This window comes from Coregonus lavaretus (assembly GCF_964263955.1).
Source record: "Coregonus lavaretus genome assembly, chromosome: 13".
Classification (NCBI taxonomy): Eukaryota; Metazoa; Chordata; class Actinopteri; order Salmoniformes; family Salmonidae; genus Coregonus; species Coregonus lavaretus.
In genome coordinates, this window is record NC_140000.1 from 45,831,661 (window position 1) to 45,845,044 (window position 13,384).

General features: G+C 47.5%; 1 protein-coding gene across 1 annotated transcript in view; it reads left to right on the forward strand.

Annotated features, from left to right (window-relative positions):
- The first annotated feature begins 1,706 nt into the window (after positions 1–1,706).
- LOC311139412 (netrin-4-like) overlaps positions 1,707–13,384 on the forward strand; it is a 32,319-nt gene continuing 20,641 nt past the window's right edge. Inside the window, exons 1-3 of the mRNA XM_084174287.1 lie at positions 1,707–2,139; positions 2,898–3,439; positions 7,402–7,674. Of these exons, the coding sequence (XP_084030413.1) occupies positions 2,082–2,139; positions 2,898–3,439; positions 7,402–7,674 (873 nt within the window). The 5' untranslated portion in view covers positions 1,707–2,081. The remainder of the gene's footprint in view (positions 2,140–2,897; positions 3,440–7,401; positions 7,675–13,384) is intronic.

The window sequence follows — 13,384 nt, forward strand, 5'->3', positions numbered from 1 at the left end:
AGCGTAGTTCATTAATTAATTGGTACTGCAGAAACCGATCAGTTCATAAACCTCAGTTGGCTTGCATTCCACTCCAATTATCTGGGATTTTGTTGGGATAGGCCATCAGTAGCATATTGTCAACATAGCCCATGCAGAAGTGTATTCAGCCAAGTGACCAAACTCCACAATTTTAAAGTAACTGCCCAGTGAAAATTTCACTTTTAGAAGTTAATATTCATGGCATTGACTCGTCCTACTGTGGCCAAAGCATAAATTGGAGAAAAAACTCCTCAAAACCCCCACCTCAAACTTGTATCTCAAACAGATGCTTGCTATTTCCTCATAGAAGATGATGTCATCTCCCTGAGGAGGATGAGCTGGCCAATCAGCGTTCTAGATTAGGATGAGCTGGCCAATCAGCCGTCTACTTGCGTGAATATTTATAATGTCCATTACACACACACCATTCTGTTGTTGGGGTATGCCCACACCATTCCAACACAGAAAAGTTGCTTTTTAACATAATTTATTAAACATCTTGGAAGGAAAACGATTTCACTCATATTGTAAGTAATTATAGCTCATATTTCATAGAAATCTGGAAACACTGGGCAGTTACTTTAGTTTAAAGTGAGTCACTAGCTAGGTTTCCATCCAATTGGTGACAGATTTTCTTGTGAATATTCTAAAATCTGCACAAATAAAATATTCGCATTTGATGTGTTTTCATCATATTAACTTGTGATAAAAGTATGTGTGTGATGACATAGTGCACATAAAAATAACTGTTGCGGTTAAATTGTCATGTACATAATAAAAAATACAAGTTAAATGGGTTTCCATTGTATTTTCAACTCTACTGATGTCACAAAACATGTTGCGTTATATAGCAAATGTGCCCACTCTGGTATTGGCATGTGCGCTCTAGCCAACAGCTCGCAGATACAGTGTGGGTATAGCCTACATTATGAGATTATTATGGACAAAAGAGGGAGATTATTTTAATTTGTTAAACGGCAGCCAAGCATGGAAACATCAAGTCAACAGAATAAGATCCTCAATATTTATTGGAAAGTAGGATCAAGCTCATCACCTTGCACTTTCACCACCCTGTGAAGTTCATCATACTTTATTTCATCTGTAGCCTAATAATCTCCATGCTTTCCCGAGTCGTAGAAGGACTACACAAACATGTCATCCCGTGACTCCAAGTTATATCAATATTTGCGCATAAAAGCGTTTCCACCTCCATTTCTCGCATAATACATTTTACCTACACAAAAATATCCAACCTATTTTGTTTAGTTGACATCAGGCCTGTTGTGAATTTTTTTATCGGACATATAAGCCTACTTTACTCGCATAAAAAGGTTGGATGGAAACGTGGTTAGAGTCTCCTTTCTAAAAGGAGGCAATTATTTCCCCCAATGTGAATCCTGTTCAGCTCACGAGCCTCAATAATTCTGGACCCTGGGCTTTGTTATTCTGCGTTCCTTTGGTTTGTTTACGCAAAGTGTCAATAAACTTTACCGCACTTAATTTTTAATCCGGATGAGTGTCTGTGGATTGGAGAGGTTTGGATGACAGTAGTGTACCAGCTCTGACCTGACACTAACTGGCTCCTGACTAGCAGGAATGTTCCTTTAAAGAGAAAAATGCAAAGAGACGGGGCGGAGCCGCAAGCCCGCTGTCACTCTCTCAGTATTCCATAGTAGATTCACAGTATATCTTCAGGCTATTAGCAAGCAAATCAACTGTAAGGTAGAAGGTCCCGACGAATACGAGAGAACGCAGATCAGTCCTGGCTTTTGCAGAAGTAAATGCGGCATAATGGAATACTTTTCCCTGGGTGTCTGAACCGGCTGTGTTGTCAAACTGGGGTCTTTGTTCTTCTTTGATCATATCTGATTGTTGTTGAAAGGGAAAGTATAGCCTACATTGGCTTTGAACCTTGGCTTTACATTCGCGGAGGAAATTTTGCATCTATTTGCCACTTGTAAAACTCAAACGAGCTGTCGCGTTGCCTATTCACAGGGCTGCTCTCGAGTTCTCTCATTGGCTAACCTCTTCTTGGTAACACTTGCTCTTGGGTCGGAACTATGATGTGGACTTTGTTTGCTGTTTTTACCTGCACTGGACTATCTGGTATTCTTGCAGGTTTGTACTTTTTCTTTAAAAAAACCCTGCTCCTAGTCGAATTTGATTCAAAGGCAGTGTATGCATTGTGTGCAACAATGTAGCGTTCCCGCTGTCTCCGAACAATACGCGTGACAAGTGCAGCAACCGTGACAAAAGTATTTCCTCACGCCCCGATCTGTTGACCACCTCTGGTCAACATTCTATTTGTGTGGAGGTGAAACCCGTGTCTCATGATATCATAGAGATGTTATCTATCATGCATAATGATACCGATATGTTTTTATAACTATGTAATAACCTAAAAAGACCGATAACAATGAAGGCTACTGTGAGCTACCATTCATTGTTGACTGCCAAAAATGGATTTTGAATACCTGCCCACATTATAAACAGAGTTGTTGTGTTACATAAAAACATGAAACCCCCGTTGTGAACAGAACAGCCCCTGTGTGCATGTTGGCAGCGGAGATGGCTCTTAAAGATGGCAGTGTTGCCCAGGGGGTGTTCTTAAATCCGATGTGCAATGCATCTGGAACTTGTCTGGAGTGCACATCCTTCTCCCATAGCTGCCCAAAACTTTAACTGTGTCAAAGTCCACATTGAAGCATTCAAGTCAACAGCAGGTGCACAATGCCACCCCGGTTCTGTCTAACTCTCTTGTAAGATTTTAGATTCAAGTTTAGATTACAGACACACCGACACACACACACACCCTCACCCTCCTCCTCCTTCTCCTCATCCTCCTCCTATAACCTGTACTCTCTCCCTTCCTATAGATGTGGGTCGTGTAGGGGGTGTAGCCCCTCACTGTGAGAGCCAGGCGTGTAACCCCCGAATGGGCAATCTGGTACTAGGCCGCAGGGTCCTGACCCAGACCGTATGTGGCTACAAGGGCACCGAGCCCTACTGCTCCTACTCTGACCCCTCCTCCTCCAGAGAGCCCTGCCCCCCGGCCAGGTGTGGGGAGTGCAACGCGGCCCTCCCCCTGCAGGCCCACCTGGCTGCAGCCATGGCCGACTCCTCCTTCCGCCACCCCAACACCTGGTGGCAGTCGGCGGGGGAAGCGGAGTCTGAGACTCTGCAGCTGGATCTGGAGGCGGAGTTCATCTTCACCCACCTGATCATGGTGTTCCGCTCGCCCCGCCCCACCGCCATGACACTGGAGCGCTCGCAGGACTTCGGGCAGACCTGGAAGACATTGCAGTACTACGCCAGGAACTGTAGCGCTACCTTTGGACTGGAGGAGGGAAAGGCAGAGCTGGACGGGGCCCCCTGCACCTCCAAATACTCTGGAGCTTACCCCTGTACCAGGGGAGAGGTAAGGAGGGATTGAGGAGGGCTTGTGTGTTTGTGTGTGTGTGGCGTGTGTGCATGTGTGTGTGGCGTGCGTGTGTGTGTGTGTGTGTGTACAGAGGCAGACAGACAGACAGACAGGACTGTCTGAGACAGAACCAGGTGTTAGTCCAGACAGCAGCTCAGACTCACACCTCTAGCTGTCCAGGATGTGTCCTGTCATGGCACCTTACTTATGGACGGATGAACTGCTGGAAGGAAGGATGATAGATGTTGGCTACTGTACTACACACAGGAGTGTCCACTCCACTTCCCCCCATTCATAAAGCTAACCTGCATATTCCCCTGTGTGTCTAAGTCATGGGTCTCTAATCTAAATACAGGTACTAATCCATGGGGCGGCGCACAATTGGCCCAGCGTCGTCCAGGGTAGGGGAGGGAATGGCCGGCAGGGATGTAGCTCAGTTGGTAGAGCATGTTGTTTGCAACGCCAGGGTTGTGGGTTCGATTCCCACGGGGGGGCCAGTATGAAAAGTAAAAAAATTATGTATGCACTCACTAACTGTAAGTCGCTCTGGATAAGAGCGTCTGCTAAATGACTAAAATGTAAATGTAAATGTAATCAAAACCGTGATGAGTTTAATCAGGTGTGTTAGTGCTGGGCTGGAACTCCAGTCTGCACACACAGTACCTCTCTACAGCTCTCTACAGCCAGGGTAGTCCATAGTACCCAAGCTAGCAGCAGCACTATGGAGGATAGTGTTACTACTACAGAAGGGTGGTTATCAGGTGGGTGTGGGGATTATGTGGCACGAAAGGGTCCCTGGCAGCTTCTTGATGTCTAACTGAAACAGTGTGTGAGGGGTTTCAGCTCCTACCAAGGCAGTGTAGGGAGATCATGTAGTGCAGGGTTCCCCAACTGGCGGACCACGGGCCGAATTTGGTGGTTTTATTTGGACGTTTTTGAAAAATAAAGAACATGAATTACAAAAAAAAGTATATATATATATTTTTTGTTGTTGTTGTTGTTTTTTGGTTGGACATAGAAGACTGTAAAAACAACAGGAAATCAGCTCCAAGTGATTTTTATTTTGGAAATCTTTTCCCAAGTATTCCCACACATAATAGAAAGACAACGTGATCATAAACAAATGTAAGCAAGGTTTGAAATGATTATGTTTTAGTCAAACATTATATCTGTTTGGGCTTCTTGCTGTCAATTTGCAGTCTACAAATTATATCCAATTATGTTCCGTCCCCCCGACCATCCACTTAAGAAAAAAACGGCCCGCGGCTGAATCTAGTTGATGATCCCTGATATAGTGCATGTTGACTCTGTAATGGCACTGCTCCACAGGCTTTCCCCCGGTAGGATTCCCTACATGTAATCCTGTCATCTTTTATGACCCGCTTTATCGTACATCCAAAAGCAGTCTTCCCCTGTGAGTGGTGTGTGTGTGTGTGTGTGTCCATGCAATTGTGAGCATGTGAAAGTGTGTGTGTTTGTTTGAGGGAGCCAGCTACTATAAGATACTTGTGTCATGTTGTGATGTGTGTGCAATGCATGTATGTGTGTGAATGCTTGTGTGTTTTTGTGTGTGTGAGGGAAGCAGCGAGACACTGTGATAGTAGCATGACCTTTACCCTCTAACCTCTGTCTGATGACCCTAAGGTCAGGGGAGGGGTCAAGACTCCAGAGTCCTTTCAGCTCCTCATCACAGAGCCTGCTATACTAAACCATCATCCACTCTCTCTATCGCTATGGCTATTGTATTTATCTTGTGATGTTCATCATTAAGTAAAACCATAATGCCAACTGACAGCTCAACTGTCTGTGGCCTGTTTGTGATGACAGCAAGGCATGTACAGAACGGTGTGTGTATGCTTTACCCTGGGAGCTGAGAGCTGTGCTCTGTGTCCTTATGTTCATACAGAGGCCAAGGTGCACACGCAAATATGCCTTACCCTGTCTTTCACCTACTAGCTCAATGTGTCAAGTGCATGTTTGTGTGACTGTGTTTGTGACACGTATTGAGTGTTTGAGCTTAACTGGTGTAACAATTATGTGTCGAGTAGGTGACTGTGTGTAGGTGTTTGCGTATATCCACACGTGTGTGTGTGTTTTTAGTCAGTGTTAAGTGTTTGGGCTCCTGCAATCAGATAAGTGTTTAGCTGTGATGGATAGCAACAAGGAAGGAGGAGGAGGAGTGTCTTAGCTTGGAGCGATACAGTGAGGGAGCAGGTATTCTCAGCTTTCCCCCTCCTTTATCTGATGAACATTAAAAAGCATGTCATCTCTTGTGCTGAGAGCTGAACATGTTCGTCTGAATGGGGGAAAACATGAGAGGCTTGTGAGTTCAGGTACTAGCTGAAGAGGTCTAAATAGTCTCTCTGTTGGTGAGCTCAGGGCTCCTTGTGTTATTTATGAGGTCAGCTGGGCTGGAAGAATGTGTGTGTGTTGTTATAGAGACTGTGACCTCCTTAGGGAGGGAGCCGTCCAAACAGCCACACACACACATTGGCGCGCACGCACACACACAGCTCTCTCTGTCTGTCTGTCTGTCAGGGAGGAAGCGCCGTTGCCCTGATGGAAGTTGGTCCTGCAGGCGAGACGGCCCATCCATCCCCCTCCTCTCTCTCTCTCTCTCTCTCTCTCTCTCTCTCTCTCTCTCTCTCTCTCTCTCTCTCTCTCTCTCTCTCTCTCTCTCTCTCTCTCTCTCTCTCTCTCTCTCTCTATCAATGCCCATTGTTCCTGTTTACCAGATTACAGTCCACAGTGCTTTGATGGAATTAGGGCTGTTAAAGCCAGATTTACACTGTTTTTCAGACTAACAGGAAGAAAAGATTATGAGCGTAGAAGTGCCACATGCTTCCCTGAATAATGTTTCTGTGGGACTGCTCTCTCTGTTTCTATAGTTAGGCAGAGAGACCAAACCCAGACAATGACTTTACATTTCATATGCACGAAAAACTTTAATGAGATACTTAATTTGTTTGTTTGTATGTGTGTGTTAGAGTTTGCATTCGTTGTGTGGTTTGCATGAAGTCTGTACCCTTTGCCTGCAGCTGGAGCATCCGGAAGGCCTCTTGTGGAATTTTTGCAGGGTTTGGGAATGTTGATTGGGGAAGTGTGTGTGTAGTTGGGAATGTTCATTGTATGTTGTGTGTGGAGTTTGGGATTGTCCATTGGGAATGTGTTTGTGTGTGTGACAGTGTTGCTGCAGTGTCGCCGGACTGTCGCAGAGCCTTTGTCCAGGGCTGAGTTATGTGGGGCTGCATCTCTCGCCCACTCTTTGTCTCGTCCTCCTCTCCCGCGGACTGGCGCCCCTTGCCCTATTGGTTGTGTTCCCTTAATTGCAGAACACAATGCTGTGACTCTGTGACCTATTCCAACAACAGGGAACTTAATAGTGCTCCTCCCATCACACCCCAGGCCAGCCATACAACCAATGGGGACACAGCATGGGCTCGACTCACACAGTCAACTCTCAAAAACAAACACACACACACCCCTCACCCAATTATATCTATGTCAGGGATATATACTCTCCACCAATAACACACCCTCCCAGTATCAGACACTTCCCTCAATGTCAACAAACTCCCCTTAAACACACACACTCCCCTTGTAACACACACACACACACACTCCCACACACACACTTTTGCCCCAGTGATATCTGTGGCAGAAACACACAGCCCTCTCAGGAACACACTTTACCCTCAACAACAGCAGCAGTGTAAGCAGGTTGCCATAGGAGCAGCCACCGGGGCGATGGCAGTTGTGCATGGGCTGGGGGGTAATATGGAGGGATCATCAGTTTAGGGATGCAAGACTCAGAGAGAAAGAAAGAAAGAAAGAGAGACAGAGAGAGAGGTGCAGAAAATAAGATATGTTGTCACCAAGTCTTGCATAATAATATATTGCCACTAACTCGTATCATTTTGAAGCATTACTGACTGACTGTTGGATTGGTTGATTGACAGGTGATCTACCGTGCCCTCCCCCAATGGGAATCTCTTGACCCGTATGGGGCGTCAGGCCAGGAGCAGCTGAGGGTGACCAACGTGCGCATACGTCTGCTGGAGCGCCAATCCTGTCCCTGCCAGGCCAAAGATCCCACCGCTGGAGCCCCGCCCACCCAGCACTTCGCCATCTATGACCTCATCGTGAAGGGCAGCTGCTTCTGCAATGGGCACGCTGAGCAGTGTGTCCCTGCGCCCGGCTACCGGCCTGTCAGAGACAGAACCAACCACGTGGTGAGTGTGTGTGTGTGTGTTTGTGTCTGTGTATCTGACTGTCTGTGTGTGTAAGTGTGTGCATACCCGTGTGCATGCGTGCGTTATGTGTATCAATCATTGGCATAGTGATGAGGGCTATCACCTTTCTCTGTCCCACTTCCTGTCCTGGGTTTGCTCTGTCTGGGTAGATAAAGAGCTGCCTTTCCTGTGATCCAGATTACAAAGGAGATGTTGATATTGATTCAGCACTGGGCTAATGATGGTGATGAAGTCTAAAGAAGCTTGTGTTTGTGTGTGTGTGTGCGGGCGTGCGTGTGTGTGTGTGCGGGCGTGCTGATAAAGGTGTGAATAGACATGGCTCATTCACAGTGTGTAGATGGACATTAGAGATGCAGTGAGCATTTCAGACTGCCAGTGGAACGCCTATCTCTGCCATCTCCACAAGCAGTTCCGCCCGACGCCTTTTGAAGCAGAGCGCCTATTCTATTGCAATCAGCAGGCCCAGAGAGCAGGGAAAGTGAGTGTGATGAGTGTGACAACAGAACCTTTAGACTGCAGACACGGAGACAGAGACATAGACACAGAGAGACTGTCTGACTGTGGGTAACTATAACTTTGTGTATCAGTGTTAAGCCCACAATAGCAGTGTCTGTTGCAGTATTACAGTATCTAGGAGCCTGTATGGTTGCAGCCGGTCAGTCTGTCTCCTCTGTGTGAGCCCACTGTAATCAGAGGAGTCTGTTTCTCATCCTCCTCCATAATATCACTGGCTTATCTGGTAACCCAGTGGGCTACACCTTGTTAACCTAGTTTGGACTTGACTCTATCTAGGCTACAAAAGCATCCTCAGAATGTGTTTTAAGCTTTTTAATGTTGATATTCTAAACATTAGGTTATATCACAACACAACATGACCTAACGTTGTAGGAACGTTGGTGTGTCGTGTGATATGCGGGAGAGTTGGGTAAACAAGCGTTGAGACGGGGGACGGTATGAGGTTATATAAGTACTTTCCCTCTTTCTCTCTCTCTCTCTCTCTCTCTCTCTCAGCAGTTTGTTTTCTGTCTCTGTTTCGACCCAGGATGGTCATATCTACCAAACCCAAACAACCAGAGCACGACAAGACAGTGAGGAGAGATTACAAGCCTGTAAACACACTCAGACAAGACGGGAGGGTGTGAGTTTGTGTACATGTTTTCCTACCTAATCAGGACCAGAATGTCCTGACAGGGTAGGAAAACAATACACTTTTTGAAAAGTCAGGACTTTTTTCATGTCCTGAATTTGTTAAAATGCTATTTTAGGCTTAAGGGTTAGGTTTAGGGTTTGGGGCTAAGGTTAGGGTTAAGTTTTAGGTTAGGGTTAGGGGTTTGAGGTTTAGGTTAGAGTTAGGTTAAGGAAAATAGGATTTTGAATGGGAATATATTTGTATTGATTGAGGCGCATCCGCATTCCACCTCGCTCTGCGTGGTGATATGTCAGCACATACATGTAACAGAGTAGCTAGCTAGTTAGATGGTTTACAGAGTCACGTCTAACAATAAAAATACATGTTTGGGTTAATCATTTCTGTTGCCTGTAAATACTTTTTATGCATGCATTTTTCTGTTAAAGCAAAATGTTAGTTTACTCCTGTCACGTTCGTTCAAGGACGGGTCAGACCAAGGCGCAGCGTGAAATGCGTACATGTTTATTTAAATGATAAACACACGACAAAACAACAAAACAACATAACGTGAAGTCCTAAGGCTACACACAAAACAAGCCTCTAACACAGATCAAGATCCCACAACTAAACAGTGCCAATAGGCTGCCTAAGTATGATCCCCAATCAGAGACAACGAGCGACAGCTGCCTCTGATTGGGAACCACACCGGCCAACATAGATCTACACATACTAGATCATACACATAGATATACACAACATAGAATATTCACACCCTGACTCAACATATAAGAGTGACCCCCCCCACCCCCCCAAAGGTGCGGACTCCGACCGCACAACCTTTACATAACAGGGTAGGGTCCAGGTGGGTATTCCGCCTCGGAGGCGGATCCGGCTCCGGGCGTGACGACCACATACTCTCCGCCTCCCTATTGCACCCCTGGTCTGGTCTGGACCTCAGCGCGTTGCTTCCCCTCTCCTTCCTCCCACGATACTCCAAGCCCTGTCTGGACCCTGGTGTGGGAGACTCCGAACCTGGAGAGGGGCTGACGTCTGGGTCTGTACTGGAGCCGCTGACCAGAGCTGGACTGGACCCCGGTGGAGCGGACTGCTCTGGCTCCGGAGTGGAGCAGCTGACCTGAGCTGGATCAGGCACCGGTGGAGCGGACTGCTCTGGCTCCGGAGTGGAGCAGCTGACCGGTGTCGGACCAGGTGGAACGGGCACGGGCCGTGCCGGACAGGACACACGCACCACTGGTCTGGTGCAAGGAGCAGGCACGGGCCGGACCGGACTAGGAACACGCACCACTGGCTTGGTGCGAGGAGCAGGAACGGGCCGGACCGGACTGGCGACACGCACCACTGGCTTGGTGCGAGGAGCAGGAACAGGCCGGGCCGGACTGGGAACACGCACCACTGGCTTAGTGCGAGGAGCAGCAACGGGCCGGGCCAGACTGGCGACACGCACCACTGGCTTGGTGCGAGGAGCAGGAACAGGCCGGGCCGGACTGGGAACACGCACCACTGACTTGGTGCGGAGAGCAGGTATGGGTCGTACCGGGCTGGCGACACGCACCACTGGCTTGGTGCGGGGAGCAGACACGGGCCGGGCCGGACTGGAAACACGCACCACTAGCTTGGTGCAAGGAACAGGAACGGGCCGGGCCGGACTGGGAACACGCACCACTGGCTTGGTGCGAGACGCAGGCACGAGGTGTACCGGACTGGGAACTGACGTCAGAGATCTCCGACTGTACCAGTCTTTCACTCTCTGCGCCCAGTCCTCCTCCCGTGATGACTCCACCCTGAGCCCCCACGAGTGCAGTGGTCGGGCTCTTCTCCATCGCTCCCCGACCACCCCTTTAGCCCCCCCAAAAAAATTATCTTGGGGCTGTCTCTCGGGCTTCTTCCTCGGCCGGCGTCTTCTGCGTTGCCGTTGCTCCTCTCTATACCGGGCCTCCACTGTCTCCTCCCAAGGACGGCGATCCATCCCAGCCTGAATCTCCTCCCATGTCCAGGATCCCTTTCCGTCCAGAATCTCCTCCCATGTCCAGGCTGTTTGCTCCTGGGCACGCTGCTTGGTCCGTGTTTGGTGGGATCTTCTGTCACGTTCGTTCAAGGACGGGTCAAACCAAGGCGCAGCGTGAAATGCCTACATGTTTATTTAAACGATAAACACACAACAAAACAACGTAACGTGAAGTCCTAAGGCTACACACAAACCAAGCCTCTAACACAGAACAAGATCCCACAACTAATGATTGTAAACAGGCTGCCTAAGTATGATCCCCAATCAGAGACAACGAGCGACAGCTGCCTCTGATTGGGAACCACACCGGCCAACATAGATCTACACATACTAGATCATACACATAGATATACACAACATAGAATATTCACACCCTGACTCAACATATAAAAGTCCCCTGAGTCAGGGCGTGACAACTCCGTTGCTATGGTCACTGATGCCTGTCCTCTGTGTGTGGAGTAGTGGAATTTGCGGTTTGCGTTCAAAATAAAAGTCTCTAATTGAAAGTGATGCAAACTAATACAAATAGTGGAATCATGCTATATTTGGACTAGATAATGCTAAACAAGGTTGGAATGTTGTTACATCATTTAATATGAAATACAATAATTAATTTGTTTGACAATAAACAGAAAAAACTGTTGAAATCCCACTGTGGATGTATTAGACTGCATAATTGCTTTGGTGGCATACTTATATGCACTGTGTACAGCCTTATCTATGGATTGTACACCAATGAAATAAGTAACGATAACTTGGCTATAAACAAGGGGTACCAGTTCCCGAGTCGATGTGCAAGGGTACGAGGTAATTGAGGTAGATATGTACATATAACTAGGAATAACGTGACAGATAGTAAACAGTAGCAGCAGCGTATGTGATGAGTCAAAAAAGTGAGTGCAAAAAGGGTCAATGCAGATAGACCGGGTAGCTATTTGGGTAACTATTTAACTAACTATTAAGCAGTCTTATGGCTTGGGGGTAGAAGCTGTTCAGATTCCTGTTGGTTCCAGACATGGGGCATTGGTACCGCTTGCCATGCGGTATCAGAGAGAACAGTCTATGACTTGGGTGGCTGGAGTCTTTGACAATTTTTAGGGCCTTCCTCTGACACCGCCTGGTATAGAGGTCCTGGATGGCAGGGAGCTCGGCCCCAGTGATGTACTACTAGGCTGTGCGCACTATCCTCTGTAGAGCCTTGCGGTCGGATATAAAGCAGTTGCCATACCAAACGGTGATGCAGCCAGTCAAGATGCTCTCAATGGTGCAGCTGTAGAACTTTTTGAGGATCTGAGGACTCATGCCAAATCTTTTCAGCCTCCTGAGGGGGAAGAGGCATTGTCGTGCCCTCTTCATGACTGTGTTGGTGTGTTTGGACCATGATAGATCTTTCGTGATGTGGACACCGAGGAACTTGAAGCTCTCGACCCGCTCCACTACAGCCCCATTGATGTGGATGGGGGCGTGCTCAGCCCTCCGTTTCCTATAGTCCACGATCAGCTCCTTTTGTCTTGCTGACATTGAGGGAGAGGTTGTTGTCCGGGCACCACACTATCAGGTCTCTGACCTCCTCCCTGTAGGCTGTCTCAGCGTCATCGGTGATCAGGCCTACCACCTTCATGTAGTTGGCAATCTCAATGATGGTGTTGGAGTCATGAGCAGCCATGCAGTCGTGGGTGAACAGGGAGTACAGGAGGGGACTAAGCATGCACCCCTGAGGGGCCCCCGTGTTGAGGGTCAGCGTGGCGGATGTGTTGTTGCCTACCCTCACCACCTGGGGGCGTCCTGTCAGGAAGTCCAGGATCCAGTTGCAGAGGGAGGTGTTCAGTCCCAGGGTCCTTAGCTTAGTGATGAGATTGGAGGACACTATGGTGTTGAACGCTGAGCTGTAGTCAATAAACAGCATTCTCACATAGGTGTTCCTTTTGTCCAAGTGGGAAAGTGTGGACACCCCTTCAAATTAGTGAATTCGGCTATTTCAGCCACCCCCGTTTCTGACAGGTGTATAAAATAGAGCACACAGCCATGCAATCTCCATAGACAAACACTGGCTGTAGAATGGCCTTACTAAAGAGCTCAGTGACTTTCAATGTGGCACCGTCATAGGATGCCACCTTTCCAACAAGTCAGTTTGTCAACGCTGCCCTGGTAAGTGCTGTTATTGTGAAGTGGAAACGTACAGTGAGGGAAAAAAGTATTTGATCCCCTGCTGATTTTGTAAGTTTGCCCACTGACAAAGACATGATCAGTCTATAATTTTAATGGTAGGTTTATTTGAACAGTGAGAGACAGAATAACAACAAAAAAATCCAGAAAAACGCATGTAAATTTTTTTAAAAATTGATTTGCATTTTAATGAGGGAAATAAGTATTTGACCCCCTCTCAATCAGAAAGATTTCTGGCTCCCAGGTGTCTTTTTATACAGGTAACGAGCTGAGATTAGGCGCACACTCTTAAAGGTAGTGCTCTTAATCTCAGTTTGTTACCTGTATAAAAGACACCTGTCCACAGAAGCAATCAATCAATCAGATTC